This window comes from Gekko japonicus, unplaced genomic scaffold (assembly GCF_001447785.1).
Source record: "Gekko japonicus isolate JY-2015 unplaced genomic scaffold, Gekko_japonicus_V1.1 scaffold160, whole genome shotgun sequence".
Classification (NCBI taxonomy): Eukaryota; Metazoa; Chordata; class Lepidosauria; order Squamata; family Gekkonidae; genus Gekko; species Gekko japonicus.
In genome coordinates, this window is record NW_015165239.1 from 607,016 (window position 1) to 634,519 (window position 27,504).

At 40.6% G+C, this 27,504-nt stretch overlaps 1 protein-coding gene across 1 annotated transcript in view; it reads left to right on the forward strand.

The window, feature by feature from the left end:
- The window catches only part of CACNA2D3 (calcium channel, voltage-dependent, alpha 2/delta subunit 3), an 855,054-nt gene that overhangs the window by 428,669 nt on the left and 398,881 nt on the right, over nt 1-27,504 (forward strand). Inside the window, exon 11 of the mRNA XM_015410013.1 lies at nt 1,879-1,992. Coding sequence (XP_015265499.1) covers nt 1,879-1,992 — 114 coding nt within the window. The remainder of the gene's footprint in view (nt 1-1,878; nt 1,993-27,504) is intronic.

The following is a 27,504-nucleotide window of genomic DNA, read 5'->3' on the forward strand; positions in this document are numbered from 1 at the left end:
AACATGTGACAACTGCAATTATCTCTTTCAGTGATAAATGTGATCTCTGTCGTGGTTATCTTTGTAAAAAAAGTCTTAACCAATTAAATAAAATTCTGTGACATTTCAAAGACTGTTAATCACAACCAAGTGCTCCAAATGTCAGGATGCATCAAAATGTTCACTGCTAACTGATGAATCACTGAGCTAATTGTAGTTCATCATAAGGCCCTTGTCATTATTATTATTATTATGGAAAAGATTTTCATCACTCCTGCTATTCAATAATTTTTTTAAAAAAACAGTTCTAGACACATACGAGGAAATATTACTCATCAACGCATTTACATTGAATCACTTATTCAAAAAGGGAATACTGTAGATTATACTGCAGAATATGAGAGGATCAGACAGCATAAAGCAATGTTTTAAAATAAATAGATGAAGATGGCCCACCTCCATGATATTTTAATACTCTGTTTTTTATCTTCCTTGGCTTTAATTAAATAAGAACAACAATCACCTTCAAGTGAGCAAGGCTACGTTTACTAAGGGATGTTCTGTGCTTTTATTAGCGAGGTGGGCTGACTTCATCTAGGCAAAGCCCCAGTGAATTTTCTGATTTGTCAATTTCATGAGATTGCTCCATTATAATTCAGATTGTCAATTTCCCTTTTTAATTTAAAAAGTGAGAAATACAAATATCAGAGCAAACAAAAAATCCTATTAATTCTAATGAAATCTATTTGATTATTCCAATACTCAGTGAATAGATGCTTCTTTTCTTCTAATTTAACCAGGGAATGAAAATCATTACTGAAATGTAATATAACAAGCTTCAGACTTCAAGTCATCTTTTGTCCATTGTTGGGATGTCTGGCTTGCTTCTAAGGTCTAATCTAAACTGTTATTGTAGCAGTCAAATGGTTTAATATTAGTAGCCTAGTAGGAGTTGGTCATTGTCTTTGACAAAGTTCAATAAAATAAATGAAGGATTCAAATCTATCATCATACTGCAAATAGTGGAAGTGAAAGAGATAACTTGAAGGCAATATTGCTGGACAGTTGGGCAACCCCATAAATGATAAACGTCAGCACAAGCAGTAGAGCATTTCCAATAGTTAAATCAGTGAGTATTAAACATTCTGTTAAATCATGGAAGTGTTAAACAGCATTGATACAAAGTTTTATATTAGGCTTCTCTAATAGAATAAAACCACTCTGATACTACTATAAATCTTAGAACGAATTGCTTGCATATGACAAAAAAGTTTGAAGCATCATAAAATTAAGCATTTTATTCCACTAGGAGAAATTCAGAATAAAATTTCCTTGGCAGTAGTGGTGATAAAGAAACACATAGGAGGCATTCACCCTCTCATATATCCATTTTAGTGGTAGTATTCTATAAAGATAAAGTAGAGTCATAAAGAAATATATGATCAAATAACACCACATCTCTACATTTTTAAAAAATTGAAAAACTTAATAAAGTAAATATTATATCATATGTTCTTTTGTATGTATATGACCATATGGCAATCACAAGAAGCAATAGTAGTTTTTGTTCTGTGGATACTTTCCAGCAACTCCTTCTGATTTAGAAAGGTACATATTACTTGCCCTGTAATAATGCTACATTGCATAAGTACTTTTCATTGACCATTAAGATATTTCATGAGATTAGTTAGGAAAGCAATACTTAGAATCCTGTGTGCTTTCCATTTGAACTTGGTGTGACTTTGATTAAAGTACAGAATTCTTGAAGTACATCCCATACCTGATAAAAGACCAAAGGGGTGGGGGGCATTAAAACAACTCTTTCAAATCAATCTGCTCTGCAGAGTATTTCTGTATGTATCTCAGAACTCAAGTAACTCCCTCCCTCCTACTTTCCAGTTCAATCACACAGGACAAGGGAGTATTTGCAGTCAAGCCATAATGTTGATTACTGATGGTGCTGTGGACACTTATGATGCAACATTTGCCAAGTATAACTGGCCAGATAGGAAGGTAAGTAGATGCAAATATCTGTAATAAAATATACCTTTAAAAAGTATTTAAACATATTTCTCTAATGGCAGAAACTAAGCTGATAGAGATGTACTCCAGAACAAAGCTTGATTAGAACCTTAGAATGGTTAAAAAAATGTTCTGGGACTGTTTGGAACTTTCTATCCTGATTTTATAATGTCAGAATAGCATCGTGGCTTACCTCTTGCTTCAAGAAGCAAGATATCATTGAATTTTGGGGCAAAGAGTATCATGATTGTCAGGGGTCATTTCCTGCAGGAGCGCACAGGAGCGGAGCTCCGGCAGTAAAGAGCCCAGGGGGTGGGCACATGCAACAAGACTTTCTATCCTGATTTTATAATGTCAGAATAGCATCGTGGCTTACCTCTTGCTTCAAGAAGCAAGATATCATTGAATTTTGGGGCAAAGAGTATCATGGTTGTACTGAATGGGAGAAATAGAGATGATGCCTTGCTAAATTAGGAGATCATCATCTTCCATAAAATAGTTGGTCAACTGAAAAACAGAACAAGATGAGTAGCCATGTTTGTCTGTCACAACAGAAAGGAGTAAGAGTTCAGTAGCACCTTAAAGGCTAACAAAAATTTCAGTAGGGTATGAGCTTTCTTTCATTTTTTATTACAATAAAATTAAAATAAACAATTAAACAAAATAGCATGTATACAATGTAACAATTATAGAAAGATTACATTAATATGATTTCCATGTGATAGAATGTAGTTAAAATATTCCTTAATTACCAAAAATTTAGTCCATCTATTATATTTAGTATCACTTCTTGTTATGTTAAATATTCCAGTATTGAAAACTGTATTGATTTAAAGTTGGATAATGTGAGAATGGGGTATGAGCTTTCTGAAGAAGTGAGCAGACTCACAAAAGCTCATATGCCACTTCTTGTTATGTTAAATATTCCAGTATTGGAAACTGTATTGATATAAAGTTGGATAATTTTCTTGTGAGAATGGGGTATGAGCTTTCTCACAAAAGCTCATATGCCACCAAAAATTTTGTTAGTCTTTAAAGTGCTACTAGACTCCTATTCTTTTCTACTGAAAAACAGAATAAACAGTATGAAGAGTTTGGATCTGGAATGCCCCACCCCCTCCAGACTAGGAACATTTTAAAACGAAAGTAGCAGAAGTGGAACATCTTATTTCCTTGTTCACAAATCATAATGTACCTTCTTCAAGTTACAGTTTTACCTTTTTCAAAGAGGGACGTTGTTTGTTCAGGCCGTCTGTTGAGCTACAGTCTGTTTACAAAGCATTTCAGCTCTGCTTTAAAGACCATATTTATTTATTTATTTATTTCATCACATTTCTATACATCTCCTTCCCCAAGGCTTGGAGCAGTTTACACATATATTTAATCATCTAACTAGGGCCACATATATTCAGGGGACATGGATGCCCAGGCACCTAAGCAGGGTAGATCTTTTTTTTCTTTTCTTTCTGACGTGGGTCTTGCTGGAACCAAGCGATAGTGTCTTTTTTCTGGCGGAGGTCTGTTCTCTTCGGCTCGGCTCCCTTGGGATGGCCCTCCGTGGTGCCCGGCTGCACGATGAGTCGCACTGGTCTCTGTCCCGCAGGCTCCGACCGCGCTTACGTCACCACGCCTCCATGCCATACTGGATTGCTGCACTAGTGAATTAGGAATGTCAGGTTTTCATCAAGACTACTTCACATTTGAAGCACACTTGCAGCACACTTGCAATTGCATCTGTGTGGCAGCTGCTCTGTGTAGTAGCCATTCAGATTTAACAGGTTGTCAAGTGGTTGACTGCAACTACAAGTTGCTTCAATAATAATGCCAAAATCATGCTTGTTAGATGTTTGTTGTGACATGGCAAAAGTAACATGGGGATGGTTGATCTGCAGGGTGAGCCATTGCAAACGAACCACACCCGACATAGAAAGGCCAAACATTGATGCATTTTTAAGAAGCCTATTTGTGGTGATAGTTCCAGTGGCCTGAGACTTCACCATACTGGATTGCTGCACTAGTGAATTATGAATGTGTCAGGTTTTCATCAAGACTGCTTCACATTTGAAGTGGGCAGCAGACTTGCAATTGCATCTGTGTGGCAGCTGCTCTGTGTAGTAGCCATTCAGATTTAACAGGTTGTCAAGTGGTTGACTGCAACTACAAGTTGCTTCAATAATAATGCCAAAATGATGCTTGTTAGATGTTTGTTGTGACATGGCAAAAGTAACACGGGGATGGTTGAACTGCAGGGTGAGCCATTGCAAACGAACCACACCCTACATAGAAAGGCCAAACATTGATGCATTTTTTTAAGAAGCCTATTTGTGGTGATAGTTCCAGTCGCCTGAGACTTCATGTGACTGCTTCATACTGACATTTTTAATTCATATTTTACATAGGCAGCTGGCAATGGTCCACAAAAGATCATGTTACTCTCCGTCTCCGCCATCTACTTGAATCCTCTCTTCCTTTCCCTTTTCCAGTAGAAAAGAACAAGAGTCCAGTAGCACCTTAAAGACTAACAAAATATGTGGCAGGGTATGAGCTTTCGTGAGTCACTGCTCACTCTTGCTCTTTTCTACTGCTACAGACAGACTAACACGGCTACCGATCTTGGTCTTCCCTTTTTCAGTTAGCATAAGCTGCAGTTCAGGTTTGCTTCTAAACTGATATAATAATAGTTACTGCTAACCATAGGTAGACTCCAAAGCAGTTTCTAATTCTGGCTTCAGTCTCTGGTTTTGAAGCTAACCATGGTTTCTAGAATCTGTGGTTATATTAGCTTAGAGGTAATGCTGAACCACGTACATCAAACCACAGGCAGGATGGAGCCCAAAGGGAGAGCCTGAAGGACAATCTTGATTACCAAACCGTGGGCTGACAATTGAGCAGTGTGATGTTACAACTAGACCATGATTTGTCACCGTTAATGTCCTTGTGGCTTATGTGAAGAACAAGGATGCATAGGAAGAAGAAAAGAGATGGCTGTTTTCAATATATTTCTTTGAGCAGTGTTCTTTTGCTTGCTTGTATTGTAAGCAATGAACATTTTGAGAACTGAAAGCATTTTGATATCATATCTGTTAATGTTATAAAAATCCACAGAACTTTCTTCTACATTTCAAGGCCATTCTAATTGCTTGCATAGCACTTTTGTAAGAAAGCAGGCAGTTTTCTGCTCTTTGTGGCACCATTCGGTCACAATGTAACACAATGCTGAGTTGTGTTGTGTCTACTGTAAAGCATTCCCATTGACTTTTCTACACGAACTCTGGAATAATTGGCTTATGAATAGTGGCACAGAGTTTGATTTCATGGTGATTTTGGGGTCCTTTGAAGGATGGGTTAGATCTTGTTAAATTAAAATGAATAAATGGGCATATACTAGTCATCGGGGATTGCTGTGAATTAATTTCTTTTGATGTTGTAATTAAAAAGCTTCCTTGCCTCCTATGGATACAAAACAGAATATGGGACATTACAAAAAGAAGTATCACTGCTAGCATTTGCACATCTTCTACATGATTAGGTAGGGCATACTTTATCAAGAGTTGTCCTTTTGATTTATTTTTGAATTAGATGCATTCTCATGTTTGGGTGGGAGCTCTGAGTCCCAAGGGTTGCATACAGGGGGCTTGTATGTCCCTTGATTAGATCACATCCAGTAGATTACTATGATAAACTTTATGCATTATGAATCTGGCAATTGTTCACAGGCATGGTAGACCAGACAGCTTTAGAGGACTGGATACAAAAGGTTGTCTAACACCTATGCTGAGAGATCTGTATTGGCTATCAATTTGTTTCTGGAGGAAAAGGAAATTTGATCACAGAAGAAGAGTTAGGTAAATACAACATAAATTTAACTTGGTGGCAAAAGACAACTCTTAAATCAAGATGGATAAAAGATAAAAACATAGGTATCTATATTAAACCTACTGGTTTAGATGAGGTGTGGATAAATAATAACGAAAAGGTTATTGGGAAAGTGTATAACTTTTTACTAGAGTATATCATGCAAGATGAGTGGGTGAAACCTCAAATGATAAAATGGACGCAGTGTATTGGACGAAACATAGATTTGGATGAATGGGAGAAATTTTGGTCCAGGAATATAAGATATATTAGAACAAGTAACTTTAAAGAAAATATAATTAAGATGTTTTATATGTGGCATATAACTCCGGAAAGACTTAATAAATTCAACAAAAATATTCCCAAAAATTGTTGGAAGTGCAAGCAAAATACCGGTATGTTTTATCACATATGGTGGATCTGCAAAAAAGCGAAGAAATACTGGAATGTTATAAAAAGAGTCCTGGAAGAGTTTTTAGAAATGGATTTACAATTGAAACCAGAATTTGTTTTGTTAAATATAATACCTGAGAAACTCAAGAAATGTGAAATGTATATAATTATGCATATTTTAGTTGCGGCTAGAATTCTATTTGTGAAATATTGGAAAAACGAAAATATACCAACAAAAGATGGATTTGTATGTAAAATAATGGAAGTTGCCGAATTAGAAAAATTAACGTTTACCATTCAAGACAAAAGTGAGAATGAGTACAATAAATACTGGTTTAAAGTGGATAAATGGCTACAAAATACAAAAGGGGACGAATAAGGTGAATATATCAGGATTGGAAGTAGAATGCTGGAAAATATTCTGTAAACAATTTGTTGAAATGTATATGTATTTGTTTTATCTATTCAAAATTTGAAAATAAACAGTGGAGGGGGGAAAATTGTTTCTGGGAATAATACAAGATGCTGGCTCTTCCTAGGCCCTAAACTGCTTGGGGCTGAAAGAATTTAAGAGCTGCCTCTTTCCTTATTGTTCAGCCTGCCTTTTCCTGAGCACTGCTCTCTGAGCCCCTGCCTGCATAGGTGAGGCAGATGGCAACTAGGGTTTTACTGTGTCTCCTTTGGGACTGTCTCCTCCGTTATGTCTCCAGAAGAGCACTCCGATGAGCAGAGAATAATTTGTTGGTGATCCCTGGCCCCAAAGATGTCCAGCTGTTCTCCACTAGGGCTGGGGCCTTCTCAGTCCTGGCCCCAACCTGGTGGAACTCTCTGCTGAACAACATCAGGGCCCTGTGGGACTTAATGCAATTCTGCAGGGCCTGGAAGGCAGAGATGTTCCACCGGGGTTTTGGGTGAGAACAGCAATGGTACAACTATTGCCAGCACCCTCCCTCTTTCTTCTTGTTTCACCTGTTTCCCTCCTCTTGCCTTGTCCATGGAGCAACAGTGCAGTCCAGTATGGGAACAAGATTTATTAGGACTGTACGTTTGGCTTAAGACCTCTGGTCAATGAAGCTAATAAATGAAAGGAAAGGTTTATTAGGATAACATCTTGTTTGTTAGTTTTTTAGTTTTTTAATTACACATGTGTAACTGTATATTTGAATTGTTGTATGATTTTATCTATGGTTTTATCGTTGCTGTATAATTCTGACTGCTGCTGCTACTACTACTATGACTTTGTTGTTGTTCAGTCGCACAGTCGAGTCCGACTCTTCACGACCCCATGGACCACATCATGCCAGGACCTCCTGTCTTCCATCGTGCTCTGGAGTTTGCTTAATTTCATGTTCGTTGCCTTGATAATACTGTGTAACCATCTCATCCTTTGCTGTCACCTTCTTTTTGACCTTCAATCTTTCCCAGCATCAGGGTCTTCTCCAGTGAGTGCTCCCTTCTCATTTGGTGGACAAAGGATTTGAGCTTCAGCTTCAGTATCTGGCATTCCAGGGAACAGTCAGGGTTGATTTTTTTTAGGATTGACTGATTTGATCTCCTTGCAGTCCAAGGGACTCTCAAGTGTCTTCTCTAGCACCATAATTCAAAAGAATCTATTATTCGGCACTCAGCCTTCCTTATAGTCCAACTCTTACAGCCATATAGTACTTAGGGGTGTGCAAAAAAAAATTCGGCCCATTCGGATTTGGCCGAATTGGGCAGAATCAATTTCGGCTGGCAGTAAGACTCCGGCATGTCAGTTTCATCAGTACAAGCCAATTCGGGAGTCTTTCGGCTAGCCGAATGTCAATTTCAGCCCCATTATATCCTATGAGCCATTGAAGTCAATGGCAAAAACATAGGGTATATTCTGGGGGCTGCTGGGGGCTGGAGGGGAGGGGGTTTGAGGGAGAGACTCCAAACTTTTCCCCCACCATAGAGACCAATGGAGGGGATAGGGGCAACCTGTTTGGGGGCCCGTAGAATTGGACCCCCTGGTCCAATGTTCTTCAAACTTGGTTGGTATCTTGGGGAGAGGCTCCAGCAGCTATCCTGTGAGTTTGGAGCCTCTCCCCCTTCAATGGCCCATAGGATATAATGGGGCTGAATTGCTGCCGAAATTCGGCGGCAAGCCGATTCAGATCAGAGAATCTGAATTGGCCTGCAGCAGCTCGAAAGGGGTCCGAATGGGCCATTCGGTTGGGACAAATGCACATCCCTAACAGTACTACTGGGAATACCATTGCTTTGACCATACGGACTTTTCTTGGATAATAATAATACATCACCTTTGGAATGTTTTCCCTCTTCAGGCTCATCTGGTGCCTCTTTGGACCTTTAGGTACTAGGCAAAAACATTTATCTTCCCAGTTTTTTTACTGAAGGATTTCATCCATCTTCAGATGCTTTTAAGGCTTGCATTAATTTTGACAATTCTCATGTTGGTTGTTTTTGGCGCAAGCTGAAGGATGAGAGCTAAAGGGCTTTTGCCCTGTGGCTCTTAGCCTGGGGATCGGGCCTGGGGATCCCATAAGAAGTTAAGAAAATTGTACGTTGCTGTGCTTTACCCCTTATGGCTCAGGTAGCCATTTGATCAGTTGTCTTAAGTTTCAGGTAGATCAACACACCAAGGTATTTCTAGGTGGAAGAATTCACTTAGGAAGTGATGATGAATGCTCACAGGCTATTTCCAGTCACCTGCGATGAGTACGCCATGTTTGTCTTCCTCGGTGAGGACAAGATGGACTATGCTTGTCAGAAGTGTAAGTTGATAAGACTCTTAGAGGAGAAGTTTCAGAGCCTGGAGGAAAGGATTACTACTCTCCATGAAATCAAGGAGGGGGGGAGTTCATTAACAGAAGCCTTGATGTCCTGCAGAGGAAAAGAGAGACCAGTCAAAGGGAAAACAGTGTGGTTGAGTACCTTAATGAGATTCCTCAGAGCGCTACAGCCCGACCCCAAAGGCATTGAGCGAGACAGCACTCAGTGCCACTAGAACTAAGGAACTGATTCCAGGCCCTTGTGGTGGAGGCATAGATGGAAACATTGTCAGCAGTAGTATCACAAACACAAAGAAGATAGGTTGAGATATGAAGAAATGGCATGGGAAGGAAAAGGAAGGTGTTGGTCATAGGTGACTCCCTGCTGAGGAATATGGAATGTCATGTGTCTAGTCCTGACCCCCTGGCCCAAGTGGTGTGTTGCTTGCCAGGGCAAAATAGGACATGGCTTCCTGTCCTGAAAAACACAAAAGGCTCTATATCAGACAATAGCACTACAGATAAGATTAGAATTTCAACAACCTCCTCAGGAAGCAGGAAACCTCCTCAGGAAACAAAAGAACCTCCTCAGGAAAGCTCCTCCATTAGCATGTCCATAGCCTGGGGAACTCCTACAAGACAATGACTCAGCCCTACCCACCTTCTGGAGTAGATATAAATTTACTGCCTACCATTTTCTTCTCACCTTGACACAGAGAGTATTCCATCTTTCTGTGTTTATACTTCTGAGGATGTCAGTCACAGTTACTGGCGAAATGTCGGGTTTTACAATGCCAAGACCACGGCCACGCATCCCAGAAAATCTACAGCAACTAATGAACAGTGGTGGTTTGCCATTGCCCACCACTGTGTTGCAAGCGTGGACTTCCTTGGTGGTCTCCCATCCAAGTACTAACCAAGCCCAACCCTGCTTAGCTTCCGAGATCTTACAAGATCAGGTGAGCCTGTGGCATCCTGGTAGGGTGCTATATTACATAATAAATCACTAAAAGTCATGCAAGTAATGCACACACATAACTGCCTCTAGTTGAACCTTGGCCTGTTTTCCCATCTGTATATTTGACAGTAACCAAGTTAAGAATTTTTCATTGAAAGTAGAAAATACTATTTGCCTTAAGCCTTAGCAATGCTTTCCCCAAAATGTCACACAGTTAATGGTAAGTACACCATATTTGTATGGCAGCTGAAACATCTTCACACATACAAAAAGAAGCAGCCTAGATAATCAAAACTGACACATGTCTTCACTTGATCATGATGCTGTTGGCAGCTATTCATTTAATCTTTAAAGACATATAAAAGATGTGAAGTGAAACCAGAGTATTGGGTTTGCTCTGATGGAGTGCACAATGCATATGTCACAATCTTTTTTTTTTTCTGGCTGGAATTATGCTGCTCACATTTACAATTGTCATTGCTGCCTCCTGTACTAGAAGAGGCAGAACTACGATTGTAAGTGCCATCATGTCGCAACTGACTTATGATGATCCCAGCACAGGGCTGTCTAGGCAGGTGAGAAGAGGAGGTGAGTGCAGGTTATACCTGAGCCTTAGGACACTCATGAGCCCTAGACTACCTTTCACACCTAGTGTTATCATTCCTGTAAATTGGGAAGGGAGATGATGCTGTGTGAACCCATCCAGGACCACAGCTTGATCTGTATGTGTACCTTCTTTATGAATGTTATGTGGCACATGTAAACATCTTTGTGCCTAGGGATCACACAGCAATTTGAGTAGTTTGGTTAGTTTTATGAAAACACAGAAAGAGGCATGCTAACTGTAAAATGCTTTAATTCGGATGAACAGATTTAATCCTGTGGTGTAAAAGAATACATTTAAAGAACCCTCCAAAGGTAAAAGGCCAGCATATAATTCTCCGAGCCCATTTCCCACAAGGGTAAAATAATGTTTAAAAACATATTTGGCAAAATAGATAGCTAGACCATGACATAACTCTAGTGACAATTTATCTATTTTCTCTAAAAGGAGATTAAAGCATTCCCGAGAATTTTAACCAATTCTGCCTGGTTCAGCAACATGCTGATGCTGCACACATGAAACATTCGGAACAGCAAATTGAATGGCCTTACTACACTATTGTCTTGGTGTTATTAAATTGATTTTTTTTCCTAAGGAGGATGAACTGTTTTAAAGATGAATGTTATTACTGGTGTGCGGTTTATTATTAGGTGTCTCAAGAACAAAAGAAAGGCTCCAGATATTTCACAGGGCATTGCAAGTTGAAATATAATGGAGTATAGTTATCTGTCTTCCAAGGACTTCCTTGCAACATGATGAATTTTCTTTGCTGTGGAACTGAACAAAATCTCTCTCCCCCCCCTTCCCATTTTGGAAGCAGTTGTAGCTCTTGAATGTAGCACCTACTTTGAAGGTCCCAGCTTTTGTCCCTGCAGCTCCATTTGGAAAGGGCAACAAGACTGGGAAACAGCTCTAATCCAAGCTGGGGGATAACTACTTATTTATTTGTTTAAAATATTGTTTCTCCATTCTATCTCCGTGGCCTCAAAGAGGCTAACAGTGCAACAGCAAACTGCAAGGATGCCCAAACAGCACATCAGTTCATCAACAAGATAAAACATCTCACAAGCTGAAAATGCAGAGTTTAAAGTATCTCCAATTCAGGTCCAAAAGCTTCTTTGAAGCAAGTGACTGATAGGGAAATAAATTGTGCTAAGTTTCTAGCAATAGCCCAAAAAATACGGGCTGCACATGTAGTATAATTTTAGAAAGAATCCAGAAGACTTAGGAGATAGGGAGTGAATTGTATAACGTCTATAATATTTATTCAACAGTTGAATAACAGTTGATAGACTATTGTAGATATTTAGAGTTTTAGTAATTTTGTAATTAACATATGCAGATCAAATGCAGTTTTATATTTAAATATTTTATATATATTATTGGTACCCTTTTGTATTGTTTGTAATTGGGCTGGTGATATACCGAATAAACTGAAACTGAAACTGAGACTGATAGGGAGACAGTTGGATGGATAGTGAAATGCTCATTGCTGGAGATTTCCATGATATATTCAATGTGAATCGTCATATGTTTGGGAAGTCGACATATAACAATTTCTGAAAAAACTTAAGGAAATGATTGCAAGAGAATGATACATTAGATGTTTTTAGGTTCCCCCCCCCCACGCCAAAGGGACTATACAATACCGTTTATTTGTATGTTGGATGGTCCTGGTCCTGTATTGATGTGTATGTGTCATGTAGTTTGTTGCATAGATTAAGTAATTAAAAAATGGATGCTATGATCTTTGCTGATTGTGTTTCACTCACAGTCAACTTAAAGTCTAGAATAACTAAGGCTAAAAACAGATGGAAGGTGAACTCTTTATGACTTCTGATAGATTCAGTGGTAGCAAGGATTAAAAATGAAATAATTCAGCTTTTTGAAGTTTATGGTACTGGTGCTATTAGCTAGGGTACAGTCTAGTAAAGGGTTATAGAAGAGGTATTTTGATTTCACAACAGACTTATTGACCGATTTCACACAAGAGCTGCGCTGCGGTCGCACCTCCCATTGCCCCACTTCTATTGGTCAATTTCTGACTTGAAGCCGCATGGCCGCATTTTGGCCCACGGCTTTGCTTGATTTTCCCCACAGTTTCGTGATCCTCAAAAAACAGAATCATGAAACCATGGGAAAAATTGGGCGAAGCTGCGGGTCAAAATGCGGCTGCACGGCTTCAAGTGGGAAATTGAGCAATAGAAGCAGGGGGCAAAGGGAGGTGCAATCGCGGTGCAGCTCTTGTGTGAAATCGATCATTGATATATGTGTAATAATAAAGCACAGATTATTCAAATGGGGGAAATAGATAAAAGCCTAATTTCTGACAAGATGACAAGGGAATTAGAAATGTTGAGCAATGTTACATTATTTTAAACTCATTTAGCTTCTAAAATTATCTTGAAAGGCCTGGGAAATAGTTACCAAGTCTTCTGGCAAATAAGAGAGTGGATTATAAACCTTTGCAAATCTTTAACAAATTCAGGATATTAAAATTAGATTCAACAGAACTGTGGAAGAATATGGGAAGTATGTTCTGATCTGTATGTTGCAGGTTGCAGAGTCACTTGAGACGGCCAAACTTTTTTTAGTTTCTTTCTCAAATGCAGGTAATACATATGCCCAATTAATTTTGCCTGTCTTGGAAAGTTCAATTCAAAGGGAAGAAATTAAATTAGTAATTAAAACTCTGAAAAACGGGAATCACTAGGACCTGATAGTTTGGCAAACAAATTCTATTTTTTTTCTTATAGACTCCATACACACAGAAATTTTATTCTTCTGTGTTTTCAGAGGGGGAAACCACTAAGTCATGGTCAGATGCCTATATAACATTGGACCATAAAGATGTTTCTAAGCTGTCTGCATATAACATATCATATAGCCAGTCTCCTTGCCCAATATGGATTATAAGATATTAGCTTCAATATTAGCTAATAGTTTAACATATATTGAATAATCATGTTGAGCTAGACCAAAGAGGTTTTTAGCAGGTCACCAAATGATTAATATCTAGAGAGTGATTAATTTGATTAAATTTGCAGATCAACAACAGACTTCTGCAAGCTCCTATTTTGTAGATACTGAGAAGGCATTTGACCAAGTGAACTGTGATCTTATGAGAGAAATATTGAAAACTTATGGTTTTGTTCTTAGCATTTGTAAATATTATTTATTATACATATATCCAAGAGCACAGATGCATTTCTAGGGACATCTTTCATTGCAATTTCAGTTATTTCAGGGGGTGCAGAAAGGATGCTGCTTATCACCACTGTTTGATTTTGATCTTGATTTTTTCTATAGACAAGTCAGCAACAAAAATTAGGGTGAATAAAAATACTCCTTTATGTAGTTCTTACAGTTACAAATCCTAAGGAGTCAAATAAATATTTACTGGAAGTAATTGAACACTTTGGATCAATGTCTGGTTGTAGAATAAATTTGGGGAAATCTGTGCTAATGGGGATCAATGTGTCTTTGGCAGATAAGAAATTAATGATGGCACTTATATGTTCATTGCGGAAAATGCAAAATATAAGTTATTTGGTATGACAGACCCCTGTCTCTTTCCCAACACCCAGGCAGAATTTTCACACCAAAAATATTTTAGTTCCCCTCAGTAACTGAGTTGCCCTCCAATAGCATGTATTTCTTCTTTGTTTGATAAGCTTAAATTGTCCCACCCTGTCACAGATATTTGTTTAGACTTTAGACCCAGTACAGGAACTTGAGGGAAAGGAGCTGTCCTGTTTTATAAACCGTTGTGAAATGGCACTTGAGGCGGATTAACTTTCAAAAACAGAATAAAGATTTTATTAAACAGGCAGGGAATATATAAATATGAGGATTCAAGGTATAAAGGTTGCTGAGATAAAACTTTCTAATATATACAGAATTGAGGCTTTTGAATATACAAGAGAGTGTTGTTGAAGCTTAATTTCTGAGTCAAGTTCTTTTCAGTGAGAGTTTTTTTCTTATTATATATTTCATAGAGAATAGTTTTGTCTTAGTGCTTCTGGATTTCTCCCTTCAGAGATATAGGCTTTCCCTTTAGATATTACAGTTTTTCACTAACTCCTGAGGTGTCTAAGCTTTTCCCCTTTATCACAGACCAGGGTTCTCTTCCCAACCCCTTTCACTAGCAGGAAGTTATTCTCCGTGTCCCTAAGAAGCAATAACTTCTTTTACTATTTGACTTGTAAGGAGTTCTCTCTAACTACCCAGACCTTCTGCCAAAACCTTCTCTAGTATTCATTGTCTGTATAAAGCTGTTCTGTAGCTTTCTTGTCTGAGAATCTAAGTTCTCCCTCAGTAGCTTTCTTGTCTGAGAATCTAAGTTCTCCCTCAGAGTAGTTCTAATATATTTAAGACAATGGGTCCTTATTCTTCTCTTTTTAGAAGTACTTTTCTGACAATTCCCTGACAGAAATCACTGACTCCCAACGTCTCTTCCCTCAGAAGTCAAACCCTTTGGCTACTGATCCAGTGATTAAATTTCAGACAAAGACCAAAAGGCAAATTAATCTTTTCCCTCCAGATCAGCTGTTTTATTTATAAGCTGATGTTGGCCAGTCAGAGACAGGCTAATTACATAAGTTCTTCACTCCAGGGAAGATTGACTCTTGAACTCCCTGACTCTCTGACACAAGCAGCATTTTTAAAAAAACTGCTTTTCTTTGCAATCCATCACATTTGGATATTCATATCTCACGGAAAATAGTAATTTGATGGTCCAGGATCTGGATCCTTTAATTCACACATTAGTTTGAATAGGTGGCTTACATATAGATTATCTTGGTCAGGTAGAATTGCTGCCTGGAAGAAGGAGGAGGAGGAGATTGGATTTACACTCTACCCTTTACATGAAGTCTCAGAGCATCTTACAAACTCCTTTCCCTTCCCCTCCCCACAATAGACACCCGGTGAGGTAGGTGGGGCTGAGAGAACTCTGAGAGAACTGTCCTTGAGAGAACAGCTCTGACAGAACTATGGCTTGCCCCGTGTCCTCCAGCAGCTGCAACTGGAGGAGTGGGGAATCAAACCAGTTCTCCCAGATTAGAGTCCATCTGCACAATTAACCACTACACCAATCTGAGGATATTGCTCACTATTTTTTTCTTATTCTTGGCACTGCCTCTTTATGTGCCTCAGAGGTTATTGAAGATGATTCAATATATTTTTGATAAATTTATTTGGGAAGGCAAGAAGCCTAGGGTGAATAGAAAAATCATGCAAGTATCATGCATAAAAGGAGGCATAGCTACTCCTGATATAATGAGATATTATCAAGCTGCATTACTGGTATCATTAGTGTATTGGTTTTGGAAATGCAGCAGTGATGGAATTGGAACAGAAAGGAATATTTATTTATTTAAATAAATGAATTTGGCAGAGTAAAAAACAAGATTGTAACTTTTTGAATCCAACCAGGAAAGTATTATTTGATCATTGGGACAGATGCTTTAATAGTCTTGGGCTTAAGGACACTCCCTTGAAGCCTTATGTATGCAGGAGATATTAAGATTTAGGAACTTTGATCAGTGGTTCCAAGCAGGCCTTTTAAAGTTTATTTATCTTCAAGAAAAGGGGTACTTTTATGTCATTTGATGGGTTGATAAGAAAAATTGCACCAGTGAGAATTCCTCTATTTTAGTATTTTCAGCTGAGGCATGATATTCAATCCATATTAATTAATGCATTTAGATCCTTGAATGGAAAGGATATTTAAATTGGACCTATGAACAGAGAAAAATGCCCTAGGTTTGCAGAAAAATTCAAAAACTAAAAAAAAGTGTGGTTAACCCCACCCCCAACTAATAGAAGCAGTGCCTGTAGCTTTAGTCTGGGTGACCTTGGGCTAGTTACATGTTATCAGCCTAACTTACCTCACAGGGCTGTTGTAAGAATAAAACAAAGGAGGGGATAATGATGTAAGGTGCTTCCAGTCCACATTGTAAATAAGGCAGGGTATAAATATAGTAAATAAATATAGCTGGAGATGGGGGCAGATGAAAGGTAAGTGGGTGGGTGGGAAGGCGAGAAGAAAGCAGGGAAAAGTGAGGAGACATTGTGGGGAGAGGGATACAGGGGAAACTGAGGTGCCCATCTCAAGTCATTGCAGGTCTCCCACCATGCAATTGGGCCTGGTGGCCAGCACTGTGCAACTCGGCCAGACTTTTCTGAGGGAAAGGCTGCCAGGGATAAGGTAGGAGAGGGAACTGAAGATGGGGGGGAAGTGGGCAGGAAAAGGAGAGAAGCCATGGGAGCTTTCAGGAAAGTGACAGAGGAAACAGTGGAGGAGGGGAAAATGAGATTAACAAAAAGTATCAGTAATAAAATGGCATCCTAATAAAAGACAATTTCTATCTATAAATAAGAATAGGTGAATAAAATAGTTTTAACTTTGTGCCTAAAGTTCAAAAGAAAAGGTCAGGAAAGTGTCTCTGGGGATGGAATGTCAAAGACGTCGTCCCTGAAGAAAAGGTTATATATGTGGTTGCCATCATCTAACCACTGACTATGGAGAAGGCCTCTGAAGAATATTTTAGAAAATGGATAGGTTCCTATGGGAGCAGACTCCTGGCATACTGACATGTACCTGGTAATGGCAGCTATAGTCACAGTGCAGGATGCCCTTGGTGATAGTGAGGGACATCTGTGTTCCTGCATCTTTCCCGAGGAATGACCAACAAAACTGAAGCTTTGGGGGAGTCAAAGGGAGTGACCACCCCTTCTCAAAGGGCAGGTGATTAGATGGGGCTTGGAATAGAATCTCTTCTCAGTGTTTCACTGGGGCATCTTTTAGGTCCCTTTCATATGGGCTCTTTAACCCACTGTGGCTTCTGAAGGCACATGGATTTTTTTAAGAACATAAGAGAAGCCAATGTTGGATCAGGCCAATGGCCCATCTAGTCCAACACTCTGTCACACAGTGCCCAAAAAATACCAGGTGCCATCAGGAGGTCCACCAGTGGGGCCAGGACACTAGAAGCCCTCCCACTCTTGCCCCCCCCAAGCACCAAGAAGACAGTGCATCATCTGCCCCAGCCTGTGAGTTTTTATCTATACCTTGTGGCTAATAGCCACTGATGGATCTCTGCTCCATATGCTTATCTAGTCCCTCTTGAAGCTGTCCATGCTTGTAGCCACCACCACCTCCTGTGGCAGTGAATTCCATGTGTTAATCACTCTTTGGGTGAAGAAGTACTTCCTTTTATCTGTTCTAACCCGACCGCTCAGCAATTTCATGGAGTGCCCACAAGTTCTTGTATTATGAGAAAGGGAGAAAAGTACTTCTTTCTTTACCTGCTCTATCCCATACATAATCTTGTAAACTTCGATCATGTCACCCCATAGCCATCACTTTTCCAAGCTAAAGAGCCCCAAGCGCTTTAACCTTTCTTCATAGGGAAAGTGTTCCAACCCTTTTATCATTTGAGTCTCCCTTTTCTGCACTCTTACCAATGCTTTAATATCCTTTTTGAGGTGTAGTGACCAGAACTGTATACAGTACTCCAAATGAGGTCGTACCATTGATTTATACAGGGGCATTATGATACTGGCTGATTTGTTTTCAATTCCCTTCCGAATAATCCCCAGCATAGTGTTGGCCTTTTTTTTTTTTTTTGCAGTTGCACACTGTCTAGACATTTTCATTGAGTTATCTACTACAACTCAAAGCTCTCTGTCTTGATCAGTCTCTTCCAGTTCAGACTCCATCAATGCGTATTTATATTTAGGATTTTTGGCTCCAATGTGCATCACTTTGCACTTGGCCACACTGAACCTCATTTGTCACGTTGATGCCCACTCGGCCATCCTCGACAGATCCCTTTGGAGTGCCTCACAATCCTCCCTGGTTCTCACCACCCTGAACAACTTCATGTCATCTGCAAATTTAGCCACTTCACTGCTTACTCCCAACTCCAAATCATTAATAAACAAGATAAAAAGCATCGGACCCAGTACTGATCCCTGCAATACCCCACTGCTTACCACCCTCCACTGAGAAAATTTCCCATTTATACTCACTCTCTGTTTCCTTCATTAACTTCAGGAAGACAGCATTTTATCCTTAAAGTGCATGATATCTGTCAAGGACCCTCTGAGCCACTACCCCTTGGGCAAGCAAGCAGTACTCAGACATATGGGTTTTCAAGGTTAACCAGACTTTGGTAGAATATATGAAGGTTTCTTAAATACTTTAAGAAATAAGATATCACCAGGCAACACAGACTCTCCAATCCTGTAGTGAGAAAATAAGAAAAAACTAACTTTTCTAATTCTTCAATACCTGGTATTAGATGGCATACCTTTTAGAATATCAGAATTCAAGCGAGAGGCTTAAGCATTGTCTACATAACAGTACATCGCGATGAGACTTTGCAGAGCCACTGCCCAGTCAAATCATAAAGTTGGCATGGCTTCCATCTTGTCTATGGCTTAATTATAGTCTTGGCCATCTGGCATCAGGTGGATCTCCCAAACCCAAACAGGGAGCTCGCTTGGTGGAACCCTCCAGAAGATGACCACATCCACTCCTGCTTTCAACCTCCCATCTAGTTACAGAACTGGACACAGGTTCCCATGATTAGCCAATTACTACATTCTTGAATCTGGCCTTTAAAAAAAAGATAAAGATGGTGTAGGCAGGTAAGCCCGATTATGGACACCTGCAAGTTGGAGCAGACCGACTAAACTTCATGTTAACCCAGGGAGGGGGCAGAAATCAGGGTGCTTTGCCTCACAATATCTTTTTTAAAAACCCAAATTGCCTTCAGAAGCCAAACTAGGTTTTACCATAAAGGTGTATGAAAGCTCCACCCCCCAAAAAATTACTTTAAGAAGCCAAAGCAGGTTAAAAAATCCATATGAAAGGGACCTTCATGTCAACAGGCATGCTCAGAACAGAAGGCCATGGTAACAAAGTAGCTGCCCATCACCTCCCTGTCTGGGATCGATGTTCTTCACAGGTGTATCTGTGGGTCTGTGAGACAGTGGAAAGTACAAGCTGGCCCCATCCAGCCAGAAGGGGTATTAGCACTGGTGGACAGCAGGTGAAGAGGACACAGTGGCAGGTGAGGAGGAGGTGTAATAGCCACAGGTGCTGCTGCCTCTGCTGCTGCTCCCGTCTGGTGGAGCCAAGTGCTGGGATCTCTCAGGCCATCAACACGTCCTGGGGCCAGCTGCAGAGTCTACCTCTGTTCCCCAAACAAGGGATGGGGATGAGTGCATGGATCCAGTCTGCCCACCCAGAAGCTGCAAGCTGGACTGGTGGCACCTAAAGCTGCCATTTTCTGTAGGCTGAGGGAAACTGGCTTAGTTCCTTTGGTAGGATGGCACCCTAGGCAATTGCCTAGATCTGCTTAGAGGATGGACCACCCTTTCTAGAAACTGCTATCTGTCAGGCACACATACTGTGTATGGATTCTAAAATATAACTTCTGGGGGTTCCATTGGGTCAACCACTGGTACATACAGAATCTCTGCAATAAACAACACATCCTTCATCAATGACAAACATACGGGGACAATCATAGTGTTCATATAGAGCCAGCTTGATGTAGTGGTTAAGTGCGGCGGACTCTAATCTGGAGAACCGGGTTTGGTTCCCCACTCCTCCACATGAAGCTAGCTGGGTGACTTTGGGTCAGTTACAGCTCTCTCAGAGCTGTTCTCTCAAGAGCAGTTCTTTCAGAGATCTTTCAGTCCCACCTACCTCACAGGGTGTCTGTTGTGGGGAGAGGAAGGGAAGGAGGTTGTAAGCGGCTCTGAGACTCTTTCGAGTAGTGAAAGTTTTTATTTTATTTATATTTTTTATTTATACATTCAATTTATATACCACTGTAACCTTTTTTTTTTACAGGTCTCTGAGCGGTTTACATACATATTCCAGATTCCCTAACTAGGGCCACATTTTTGATAGGGTGGTGTCTGCCTACCGGCACCCAGGGCTTGTTGTTTTTCTGGCTTCCTCTAGCTGTTTTGGGTTTCGGCGTCCTTCTGATGCCCTTTCTGGAGCTGGTCTTTTCCGGGTAGCTTCCTCCTGCAGGCCTCGTTCTGGCGTGTAGCTCCGTGTCGGCTCCGGCTAAACCAACTCTTCTTCTTCTGCTTCTTCTTTTGTCTTATAATTCTCCCTCAATAAATCACCATATATATGATTTATCTGAGCATTATTTATTTCATAGACTGTTTGGAATAACGCAAGAGTTATGCAGAAGTTGTACTTTATTCCTACAAGCTTTCCTCTGTCCCACCACAGGAGGTCAGATTAGAGAAATTCTGCTGCATGTTCCAGCTCTTTGTAGAAGAAAGGCCCTCCTTATTAGCTGGTGGAATTGTTTAAACTTCTGGCTACTGGTCTGCAACGGTTCAGCAGAAAAATGTGTATTGCCTCTGCACAGACTGCAAACAGCAGCAGTGAAACCGACACATTTTCTTCCACCTATAACAGAATGTCCAGAGCAGCCCTTTCATTGTAGAGATAAAACTGACAGCTGGTTTAAAATTACTTATCAGTTTCATGTGTACTTTGGGGACTTGGTGGGGGAAAGCTTATCAGTTTCACTGCTGATCTTTGCAACCTTTGAATGCAATTTTCCGAAGAGAGGTAGTAATACTGACAAGCAATTCTTACAAGGGGTTTCAAAGTGTTTTGTCAACTTCACCTCTACAGTGAAGAGACTTCTCCAGCCTCAATGAGGTAAACAGTAAAGGGTTTTTTCCCCTTTCACAGCTGCTCTTTGTAGACAAATCCCCAAATTTATGCAACATATTGTGCACCCACCTGCACCTAATATCTGCCCCCCCCCGGGCAACATCTGTGAGAGTCTCTGACTCTGACCACCAATACCTTTTTGTTCTTGATGGAGATTTATTTGGAAATATTTGTACACAAGAAGGATCCAAGATATTTGCCTTCACTAGCAGTACTACAGTATTCATGCCAGAAATCAAACCTTGAAGATTACAGTGACATATGATACTTTATGTTGAGAAACCTCTAGGGTTGCGATGCTCATCTCTGTTTCCAAGCCGAAGAGCCAGCGCTGTCCGAAGATGTTTCTGTGGTCATGTGGCCGGCATGACTAAACACCAAGGCGCATGGAACGCTGTTACCTTCCCACCGAAGTGATACCTATTTATCTACTTGCAATTTCTTGCTTTCGAACTGCTAGGTTGGCAGGAGCTGGAACTAGAGACAGGAGCTCACCCCGTCTTGCGGCACCCGGGTCTTGAACTGCTGAACTACTGACCTTCCACAGCCTGCAGTTCAGCGTCTTAACCACTTAGCCACCGCAGCTCCCTAATTTAACTGCTAATTAATCACTAGAAAAAGACACCTTATTTTCATTAATGGAGAACTAGTCCTATGCCTGGAGAACTTTCCTATTCAGTATTATTCCTTGTATATGGGAATGTTATTCATTACCCCAATCTCGCTAGAAAACTCAACTCAAAACTGATTATGTAAAATTCAATAGTCTAATTCCTGAACAATATACAGACGATCAGGTCCTTAATTCCCAGGCAGATGTAATGAACTGGACATCACAGCCAGTTCATGTTCATCAGCAGGCTAAACAACACTCTAGTTATGATCCTTAAGTTATGTTCTTTCTAGAAATATTATTATGAATTTTTAAAAGGGTATGAAGAGAATGGAAGGGTCTATTCCAATAAAATGGGGGGAAAGTAAAGGTAGGGAGGGAAGGTGATATGGTATAGCCCGATCTCGTCAGATCTCAGAAACTAAGCAGGACTGGAACTTGGAAGAGAGATCACCAAAGAAGACTTTGCAGAGGAAGGCTTGCCTTGAAAGCCCCTTGATGGGGTGGCAGGACTGGAACTTGGAAGAGAGATCACCAAAGAAGACTTTGCAGAGGAAGGCAATGGCACTCTGCTTCTCACTCACCTTTGCTGGGGTTGCCATTAGTTGGCAGTGACTTAACAGCATTTTACATACCCTTACATACCCTTACACACATACCCTTGGAATGTATATTTAGAATTACCTTTTATTAGTTCTGTTGTGGACTTCGCCTATTTTATGAACTTGCAACACTGAACCTCATTCTTATTATTATTTAGGTACTCATGATTGCTTCTATTTTTACAGCAGCATGTCAAACAGCAGATGGTGGATTGTACAATTAAACATTACAATACAGTGTGATATGTTCTCCAGTAACAAGTCCTAAGTGATTCATGATTCTGAGGTGTATTTTAAAGATATGAATCCCCAAGGAACAAACACAAAGAAACAAAGACCAATACCCTGTGAAGAATCCAGAAATAAATAAAACTCATCTTCTGTGTTAAAACTATGAAAGACACATCAGTCACTCTTATGGGAAATCTTGGCAGTTCAGATTAAAGCTTAACAGAAGTCAATGATCAAGCATTATCCCATAAGAACAGAATGTATTTACTCTGTTGTATACATCGTCATATCAGTTCTTCATAGAACCAATTAAAGTAGGAGCAGCAAAATTACATCAGTATTCAGAAGAACATTCATGCAGAACCATGTGTTTTGTAGCACTTGTACACTGGAGGAAGTGGGACACAAACATTAAGTCCAGCAGATATATTAGGTCTTCTGTTTGTGAAAACCTCTATTGATACAGAGGGCATATAGTTCAATCATATTCAAATGATGTCACTTCTGGGTGACATCCCTGTTTGGGCTTTGAAGATTGAAGCCCTGAAAATCAGGGGAACCCCTAGCTGGACCATGTGTTTGGCAACCCTAAAATAAATGCAGAAGCCCTGCAAGAAGAAGCCCTGACACAAAAACATAAAAAAACAGTCTGTTCCAAGACGGCAAAATTTTGGGAGAAAACTGCAGCTTCCCCATAGCCTCCTAAAGGGGTAAGTATTTATTTATTGAATTGAGGGGAGGTAGGAGGCATGAGAGTGCCATATTAGTTGCTGCCCCATCGCTGTCCTCAACCAAAAGCCTGGCAGAACATTTCTGCCTTACAAGCCCTGTGGAAAGGTAGTAGATCCCACGGGGCACAGGTGTTCTCTGGCAGAGGGTTCTCTCTGACCCTGGCCCTGGTTGAGGACAGCTGGATCTCTCTCGGGCTGGGGACCACCAGGAGGTTTTTACTACTGGAGCATAATGCTCTGCTGGGGATATACTGAGAGATTCAGTGCTCCACTGGTAGCCAGTGACGTTTGCTCAGCACTGGTTGAATGTGTGTCATCTGAGAGGTCCTGGTGAGGACCAGTTGGAGCTTCTGGGTCAACCTCAAAGGAAGGCCCATGTAGAGTAAGTTACAGTAGTCTGTCCTGGAGATGACTGCTACATGGATTACTGTGGCTAGGTCAGGGCGAGGTCAGGGCTAGGTCAGCCACTTGCCGAACCTGGCACAGTTGGGAAAACGCCAGCCTGGCAACCTTCGCAACCTGGGCCTTTATTGACATGGCATCCAGAGTCATGCCCAGGCTCCTGATGGTTGGTACCGATGAAAGGGGTACTCCATCAAGAGCCGGGTGTTGACAGCCCAGCTGGGTCCTACCCCACCCAACCACAGAACCTTCATCTTACCCGGATTCAGTTTCAACCGACTCTGCCTTAGCCATCCAACCATGGCCTCCAGACTCTCCGCTAAATTAATGGGAATGGCATCTGGCCGATCACCCATCAGCAGAAATAACTGGGTGTCATCTGCATGCTGATGACACCCCAGTCTGAATCTCTGCACCAGCTTTACAATCCTTGTACAGAAGGTACACAGAGATCCCCCATATTCCCTTACATTGGTGCAACTCCCTCCAGCCCTCAGAAGAAATCACTCCTGGGGTTGCAGGATCCACACAGAGGAAAAGCTGTGAGGTTCATCAGCCTTGAGTGAGGATGGAAAAGGCAACTGATCCCTCCAGGGGACAAAAAGAGCCATATAAATAGAGAGGAATGCAGGAGATGGAGTGATAGGATATTGCCGATTATCTTATTTGACAGAGATATACCATACAAGGAAATTGTGCATTAAAGTAGTGAAATATCCTACAGTGCAATAAAAATGTAAGATACTTTGTTGGACAAACAATAATGGACTGCTGAAAATGTTCTTCTAATACTGGGCACTGATTTGTCTATGACCAACCATATCTTCCCCAAAGACATGGGGGAAGACTCGTCTTCTCCAAATCAAGTCTTTAACTGTAACTTCTTTTAACTTTAATTTATCCAAATTAGGCCTTAAAATGAGAAGAGCCTGTCATGCAGAACCAGATACATTTTAAATAGGCTTGTTAATTTCATTTCATAAGAAAAAGAACAAAATGAAAGCAATGAAGTCTGCATTTTAAAAGTTCTTCTGTGAGAACTATCTTTAAAAAAGAAGCAGTTAATCATTCCTTTAAGGAAATGTACATGCTAGCTAAATTGAACAAGCTGAAACATCTGTGACAGAAACAAGTGGATTACTATAAATGTTTCCCAGGGAATTTAAATTTACTTTGATCAAGTTCACACCCCTATTTTTGTGTTCACTTCCCATGAAAATTCATATCTGTGTCAGTGGAAAAAAAGCGAGAATGCAATCATGTGTTTTAATTTAGGTTCCATTGCAAAAGCATGTACATAAAAGGACTGAGCTATCATTGCACTCATATTCTTAAATCTGTTCCCCCACCCCCGTAAGTGCTTGGCTGAAGCCTAATTTAGATATTAGTGATGTGGCATGGTAGTTACCAAGGGCTCCTTCTGATGTTACTTTAGTTGGAAGTCACTTTACCATAGAATGAAGATCATTTCAAAAGGTCCAGGTCACATGGGAATGGTTCACGATGCAGCTTCCTAGAGCTAGTGCTGCTTACCAAGGTTGAAAACTGAATTTTGTGAGATCATGATAAAGCAAGGAACCAAGGTACATTTTCTGCATTTTAAATGCTGCACAGAATCCTAATGGTATACTTTTTATAGAAGTTCATTAAATGAGTTCTTTTGTTTTAATATCACAAGAAAATAGAATAATTGTATTTGCTGCCCTGGTGGTAGAAGAAAGCTGCCCTGAGCCGGCCTCGGCTAGGAGAGCGGGGTATAAATCTGATAGATAAATAAATATAGCACTCTGTAGGGTTTTCCAGGCAAGAGATGATCAGAGGTGGTTTGCCATTGCCTTCCTCAACGTTGTAACCCTGGTGTTCCTTGGTGGTTTACCATCCAAGTACTAACCAGGGCTGATCCTGCTCAGCTTCCAAGGCCTGAGGAGATCAGGCTAGTCTGGGCTACCCAGTTCATTTAGTACTCGATTCAATTTGAACAATTAGCTGAATTTTTCTTTTAAATATTAAAAATATGGGGGGAGGAGTTTGTAGCATGTGTTCACACGTTATGAAATACTTGCAGTTGTCACTTGAAAATGTGAATAAGTGAAAATGCTGGTAAAGGTAAAGGTAAAGGTTCCCTTGCTCGAAAGCCAGTCAAGTCCGACTCTAGGGTTGCGGTGCTCATCTCCGTTTCAAAGCCAAAGAGCCAGCGCTGTCCGAACACATTTCCGTGGTCATGTGGCCGGCATGACAAGAAGAAGAAGAAGAAGAAGAAGAAGAAGAAGAAGAAGAAGAAGAAGAAGAAGAAGAAGAAGAAGAAGAAGAAGAAGAAGAAGAGATTGGATTTATACCCCGCCCTTCACTTGGAGTCTCAGAGCGGCTTACAAACTCCTTTCCCTTCCCCTCCCCACCACAGACACCCTGTGAGGTGGGTGGGGCTGAGAGAACTCTGACACAAACTGCTCTTTTTCAAGGACAGCTGTGCCAGAGCTTGTGACTGACCCAAGGTCACATCAGCAGGTGCCAGTGGAGGAGTGGGGAATCAAACTCTGTTCTCCCAGATTAGAGTCCGCGCACTTAACCACTACACCAAACTGACTAAACACCAAGGCGCACAGAACACTGTTACCTTCCCACCGAAGTGGTACCTATTTATCTACTTGCAATTTCTTGCTTTCGAACTGCTAGGTTGGTGGGAGAAAATGCTGGTAGTGATCCCATAATATTCATTATCCTATTGTACTGTAAATCAGCTCACAATCACTTGAAAGTAACAAACTGAACAAAGCTGGAAAGGCTGCCATTTTAAAAACCTGAGGACTGAAATGTTAAGGCTATGATTTAATCTCATTGCAGTCATTTTATGGCAAGAATTTCATTTCCTTGCTCTTACAGTTCCCACTTTATCCTGAGTACAGAACAGTGTCAACAATCTTTTTCTAAATATATAAAGCTGGAGTTGGCAAACCTATAAAAATGTCATCTAACCTAAATCCACTAATATATTTATTTTTAAAATATTCTTTCTTACCCTGTTCTCAGTGAAAGGGGAGAACAATTGGTTCTCTTATGTGAAAATTATCAAGGTACTTCCCCTTAGGCTTTCCCCCCTCAGCATAACCCACTTTGTTCTTTCTATCTTTCTTCGCATGTCTTCTTTTATAGACTATCATCCTTGATGCTGTCTTCTAAATTTTTCACAGCTTGTTCTCATTATTTTTGAACTGAAATGCCAAAGCCTCACCCTGTTGACTCATGCTTAGGGTTTTTTTTTTTGACTATTTTAATCTCTAAAACATTTCCGCTATTGGATTAAAATTTAAATGGAATTAATTAATAGGTTGACTAGAGTCTTACAGGCTGAATCTATAATAGAATATTGTGGATAGTGTTCCACTCTGACCATGTATCTCCTAGAATCTGGGCATGCCTTTCAGTGCCCATTTGGTCCAGTAGCGTAGATCTCAACACCAACAAGGAAGCTCCCGGCCGCCGCCGAAGGCAATGGTGGCCGGGGGCTGGTTTGCCGCCGCGGGGAAGGCGGGGCAACGCAGCATCCCAGCGCAGAGAGCTGGGACGTGGGGAGGGGCGGAGCCGGCCTGGCTAGGCATGGCTCGGCTCCCGCCCCCCCTTTTGTCAGTTTCAGGCTC